Source organism: Austrofundulus limnaeus, unplaced genomic scaffold (genome assembly GCF_001266775.1).
Source record: "Austrofundulus limnaeus strain Quisiro unplaced genomic scaffold, Austrofundulus_limnaeus-1.0 Scaffold171, whole genome shotgun sequence".
Lineage (NCBI taxonomy): Eukaryota > Metazoa > Chordata > Actinopteri > Cyprinodontiformes > Rivulidae > Austrofundulus > Austrofundulus limnaeus.
The window spans coordinates 1,136,938-1,143,537 of NW_013952573.1; the positions used below are offsets into that span (position 1 = coordinate 1,136,938).

Below are 6,600 nucleotides of genomic sequence, written 5' to 3' on the forward strand. Positions count from 1 at the left end.
TACCTTTATAATGAGTTATACATCAAATGAAAACAACTACCAATGTGTTTAACTTTTAGACTGATGTCTAATATGGCAGGCCATTGTAGCATACAATAAAATCACAATATTTAATCTAGTCACCATTATTTAGACATCATTGCTAACATATTAGTCAGAAGTGAAATTAAAGAAATCTAAAACAACTGTAGTGTTAGTAAAACTTAAATGTCAAAGTTTCCACAACTTCAGGAGGGWAAAATTAGCTTTAAGGTATTTAGAGATCCCTAAAAAATAAAGACTAGATATATATTATAAATTTTCATTAAAATGTTTGTTAGAACTTCAGAAGTACTTTTTCCCAGGCATGACTATTATGTAATAAATTTGCTTGCCATACAGACCTACTTGACCACACTGCCTGTTGGCTCAGTCCACTCCATGTGTTCAGACAGGAGGTCTGCAGCTTTTCTCTCTGCACAGCAATGTCTCTAATATCTGTCAGCAGAGGCCTTTCCACACGTCTGAATCCTCTCCTCCACAGCTGCAAACGAGGATTTGGGTAAGAAACCAGGTGTGTTTAGAAATGAGCGCCTCAGGTTGTGTCAGACATGTTTTGATTCACTATGTTTTCAGCACTGGAGCAGCGTCCTTTACCTCAGTGGACTTAAAAGGTCGCAGTTTTCTCACGCTTAAAGATTTTAACTCGGATGAGATCAAGAGGCTGTTATGGGTGTCGGGGGAGCTCAAGCATCGAATAAAGCACGAAAAACAGGTAACTGACACTAATGTCCAGCTGTTGGCCTGGTGGTCTTTGCTCGGGCCGTTCAGACAAACCATTCTGCTCTTTCTATTTCAGTATCTGCCTCTTCTGCAAGGAAAGTCGATTGGGATGATATTTGAGAAGAGGAGCACCAGAACAAGAATGTCCACAGAAACAGGTGTTCATTCAGTAAATGGAGCTCATAAACGCTCCTACACACAAATGAAAGAGGTGGATCAGTGTGGGGAGCATTAAAGGTTGACATAGATGATGTTTATGGGAACATTTTAACAGAACGTGTCCTTCAGGCTGCTGACTGGCCTGATGATCACTGTTATTGTTCTGAGGGACAAAAGAGCTGCTGAAAGACACTTTTCAGAGCGAGCCTCTAACAAAACACCACCTCCACCTCCACTTCCTGTCTGCTTCACATAGACAATGTTTCTGATCGTTTTACTTAATTTTACAGTACTCTACACCTTAATTGGATTTTACTGAAACCAAATTGCTTTAATGTTATTATTATTATTATTATTATTACAGGTTTTGCTTTATTGGGAGGACACCCCTGCTTTCTAACGTCGCAGGACATCCACCTGGGAGTGAATGAGAGCTGCACCGACACAGCAAGGTGTTTAAGTACTTTATTACCGTGGTTCCCAAACTTTTTATCTTCTGACCCACAAAATATTCATGGCAAAAACTTGTGACCCCAAATATTACAGGTCTGAGTACACAAACTTTGTTAATAACCCTAAAAACAAAAGCTACACAAATATAAATACTTATTTTTACTTATTTTGTGTTTTTGTAATAATTATAGGGAAAATATTACATCACCAATTATTTTWTTACCCTTTAAATTGATTTTTGAAGATTATCCAAGGTGCTTCATGACCCATAATTGGGTCCCAAGCCCAACTTTGGGAACCAAAGTGCAGTGGTTCCCAAACTTTTCAGCTTTTGACCCACAAAATAACAGTAGCAGAGACCTGTGCCCACAACTAGTTTTGGATGATAAACATTTGTATCAGGTCAACTAAACATGGGCATAGTAACAATATTTATTATTCTATATTTATACATTTTAGGCAACTAAGGCAAAAATGTAATTAATTTACAAAATCTTTTCAGGACCCCACCGTGATGTTTCAGGACCCCACTTTGTGTCCCGACCCCAACTTTGGGAACCACTGCTTTATTATACACTTACTACGATGAGGGTTCCTACACAGTGTTGAAAAGTATAATTATTGTCCAGGTCTGAATAAGTTTGAGAGAAACATCAGTGTTTCCAGACTTTCTAAATTATTGCTCAAAGAAGCAAAGTATTTTTCACAGTTAATACATACAAGAGAAAGGCTCCAGCCAGGTTTTATAAGGTGGTTGCTCTTTAATGATGAGGTTTGCGGTCCTTTTCACATTTCCACCTTATGTCAATCTGTAAAACCCTAAATAACTCCCAGTGGTTGCAGGTTGTATGACTGTATAACAGCAGACTAATAATCTGTCACAAGACCTAAAACATAGTTTTTTCCTCTTTTTCTGAATGGGAACATACACTGCAAACATTTGCCATCTAAAAATAAGTTTCTCTTCTCAAGTTAAGTGAAACAATCTAATTGCACTTGGTAAGACTTCTTGAAATAAGAAACATTTCCTGATTAACAAGATTAATAATCTAACATATTTGGCTCTTACTGTATCAGTCTCAAAACAAGATCCAGAATACTTTGTGACTGAAAATAAGTAAGACTGTAAGACTTGGGTAGGTGGACAATTTTGCAGTGTAGTGTTTTCAGATTAACTTTTAGTACTAAAAAAGACTCAAACCCATGATGTTCCCTGGTGTCCAGCTATAAGTCTGGACAAACATCTACAATATTTGGAGTCTTTTAAATGTAAAGTGTGTGGGAACCCTGGTTTTAATTCTCTGACCATGTCATATATTATTCCTGTTAGTAACTAAAGCAGCATGATCTCTGATTTGCCTCCACAGGGTTCTGTCGGGTCTCTGTGATATTGTTTTGGCCCGAGTGTACAGCCACTCGACCCTGGAAGAGCTGGACAAGGAGGCTTCCATTCCTATCATCAACGGCCTCTCTGATCTGTATCACCCAATCCAGATCCTGGCAGACTTCCTGACCTTACAGGTACCAGGTACCTTCAACACGTGTCCCTCAGAACAAAATTAATGTAGGGAACTGTTCTCTTCCAGGAGCATTACGGATCTCTGAGCGGACTAACGGTGAGCTGGATCGGAGATGGGAACAATATCCTTCACTCGTTCATGATGACTGCAGCCAAACTGGGCGTTCATCTTAAAGTTGCTACACCGAAGGTCTGTTTTTGTTTTCATTTTTTACTGTCTGACTTGTGTGTGGATTTTTTTGTAGACTTTAAGTAAAGATTAATTTTTTACAGGGCTATGAGCCTGAAAAGAGTGTCATTGAGGAGGCACAGAAGCTGTCTAAACAGGTCAGAGTCAGCAAGGTTTAAACTGCTTCCAGTCAGGTTCTGATTGAAAGGTTGACTCTGGGTTGGTAATAATTAGTAAATCTGAATTCTGCTTCAAGCATGGGACCCAACTAGTTCTGACCTCCGACCCAATGGAGGCAGCTCATGGCACCAACGTACTCGTTACTGACACTTGGGTCAGCATGGGTCAGGAGGAGGAGAAGAAGAAGAGGCACAAAGACTTCCATGGATACCAGATTACGATGCAGGTTGATGTTGAAAGAAAAAAAATGCACAGAACAGCTGCAGTGATGCATTACGTTGTCATAAAAAGAGTTTAATCTCCGTGTTTTGGGTCAGACTGGAAGCGTGGCCAAACCAGACTGGACCTTCTTGCACTGCCTCCCCCGGAAGTCGGAGGAGGTGGATGACCAGGTTTTCTACTCGTCCCGCTCCCTCGTCTTTACTGAAGCTGAAAACAGGAAGTGGACCATCATGGTGGGTAAACTGCTCAAACATTACTGCTCCAATTTGTACAAGTTATCTATTAGAAATTTCTCTGTTTATTAAATCACTCAATGTACCTTTTTAGGGCCTGATAGTGTCTCTTCTGACTGACTACACTCCACAGAGCTCCATGCCGAAGTTCTAACCCCAGGTCGTAACATTTAACATCAGAACCACTGATAATTACCTCAGCACCAAAGGAAATGTGTTTAAATGGTTTAGCTTTAACAGTTTATGTGCTGTTTTTTATTTATGCTTGTCTAAAAATGGTAAAAGAGGCCAACAATAAATTTAAAAGCATATTACCCTAGAAGCTTTTTAAAGCAACATTTAAATATGTATAAGAGAAATCTTTTCAGACTAAGTTAACCAATCACAGGTGTGTTGGTCTTAATTGAAAACACACATAAGTTACATTAAAAGAACTGCTGTTTTGTAAAATTAATAACAAGATTATCTAATTAAAATTGTTTGCTGCTGTTTCTTTTTCTGACAATGTGTGTGTGTGCATGTGAGTAAGTTCAGTTCAATTTCGTTTATTCATATAGTGACAAGTCACAACAAATGTCATCTCAGGGCACTGTACAAAAAAATAATAATCTAAGGAAGCCAGCAGATAGCATTAAATCAGTTCATCACAGTCTCTCATCCTGAGCAGAATATTAGCAACAGTGGAGAGAAAAACTCAGTTTTAACAGGAAGAAACCTCCAGCAGAACCAGAACCAGGCTCAAGACAGGCGGCCATCTGCATCGGGTTTGGGGAGACTGGAAAGAGACACAGACAAACACAGAAGGACTGGTTCAGCTGTACTTTCTCCTGGGAGAGAGACAAAGAAAACATATTATTGATAGAAAAAAATTACAACATGTAGAGGAGAGAGACTAAAAGTGTTGTCCTCCAGCATTCTGAGCCTTTAGCAGCAGAACTAAGGAATAACTGAGGAAGCCAAAGTCTAACTATAGGATTTATCAAAAAGGAAAGTCTTCAGTCTTATCTTAAAAGTAGACAGAGTGTCAGCTTCACGGACAGAAACTGAAAGTTGGTTTCACAAGAGAGGAGCTTGATAACTGAAAGCTGTTTGTTGAGAGCTTTGTATGTTAGAAGTAAGATAAGTAAAATTTTAAATTCTATTCTGAATTTGACAGGGAGCCAGTGGAGAGAAGCTAAAACTGGAGAAATATGATCTCTCCTTCCAACTCTTATTAAAACTTTAGCAGCAGCGTTTTGGATTAACTGAAGACTTCTTAAAGAGTTTTTTTTGGATGCCCAGATAATAAAGAATTACAGTAATCCAGTCGAGACGTGGTGAATGCATGAATCAGTTTTTCTGCATCATTTTTGGACAAAATGTTTCTAATTTTAGTGATATTACACAGGTGGAAGAAGGCAGTCCTGGTAACATTTTTAATGTGGGGATTAAAAGACATGTCCTGATCAAAAATAATACCAAGGTTCTTTACATTAAAGTTGGAGGCCAGATTAATGCCATCCAGAGGAGATGAAAGGCTACAAAGTTGATCCCTAAGATGTTTAGGTCCAAACACCATAACCTCTGTCTTATCAGAGTTTAGAAGCAGAAAGTTAAGAGTCATCCATTTTTTATGTCGTTAAAACATGCTTGTGGTTTAAGTAACTGGTTGGATTCATCAGGATAAATATAACTGAGTATCATCAGCATAACAATGGAAATTTATCCCATGCTGTTTAATAACTTTACCTAATGGGAACATATATAAAGTAACGAGGATTGGTCCAAGCACTGAACCCTGAGGAACTCCATGACTTACTCTGGTGTAAGCAGACGATTCATTATTAACATCAACAAATTGAAATCTATCAGTTAAATAAGACTCACACTATTTTAGAGCTGTTCCTGTAATCCCAATATCAAGTTCAAGTCTACGTAATAAAATATTGTGATCGATTGTATCAAATGCAGCACTGGGATCTAACAGGACAAGAATGGACACAAGTCCACTGAGGCCATGAGAATATCATTAGTAACTTTCACCAGTGCTGTTTCTGTGCTGTGATGAGCTCTGAACCCTGACTGAAATGCCTCATAAAGATTATTTCTATCCAGATGTTCATATAATTGATCTGTAACTTTTTTCTCAAACATTTTTGAGATGAATGGGAGATTAGATATAGGTCTAACTCCTGAATTAAGATCAGGTTTCTAAAGTAAAGGTTTAATTACAGCAACCTTAAAGCTCCGTGGCACATAACCATTCATTAGAGACAAATTAAGCAGATCCAAAATGGAAATATTTATCAGAAATCTCTAAAACACTTTGTAGAACCTTGACAAGGTTAAAAGTCACATTTTGACGTTTTCATTTTTACAGGATTATAGCTTTGGTTTTCTGAAATTCAGCCATCAACACAGGTTTTAAACAGCTACGATTGTTTTAAATARTACCTTCATGTCAATTAGAAGTCTAAATAACACAATATAAACAGTGTTAGATATCCATCTGTGGCTGAAAAATAATTTCATGTCCATCGWGCACTTGTAAAGAAAACTCACAAATAATGCATTTTGTAACACAAAATAATGACTTACTGCACACTTTAGAAAGAGATGTGCTTTCCACAGTGATGTGTTTACAAAGACTGACCATAATGATCACCAAAAATACAGTAATAAATGAAGAAAAAGATGCAGAATATAAAMAAATAAAGAAACCGTAAAAATCAGGTCCAAATCTACATCAAAAGCACAACAATGCAAACAATTATTCATTAAAAATTGTGAATTTTTGAAATATAAAGCACGTATCCCTACATTCGCTTTCTGTCTTGAGGTTGTATGAAGTAAAGCTCATGTTGACTCGGTTCTGTCCGATAGCGACATCAAGTGGTTGGAGTTGGTAACGCATTTGGTGTTGT

General features: G+C 37.8%; 1 protein-coding gene across 1 annotated transcript; it reads left to right on the forward strand.

Annotated features, from left to right (window-relative positions):
- Positions 1-412: 412 nt before the first annotated feature.
- Positions 413-4,189, forward strand: otc (ornithine transcarbamylase; the record flags this gene model as incomplete). Its single annotated transcript, XM_014017541.1, is given in 10 exon segments — positions 413-541; positions 616-754; positions 839-920; positions 1,286-1,373; positions 2,742-2,895; positions 2,961-3,083; positions 3,167-3,220; positions 3,319-3,468; positions 3,560-3,697; positions 3,792-4,189. Coding segments are annotated over 10 exon segments (1,065 nt in total). The 3' UTR covers positions 3,852-4,189.
- Between the last annotated feature and the right edge of the window lie 2,411 nt (positions 4,190-6,600).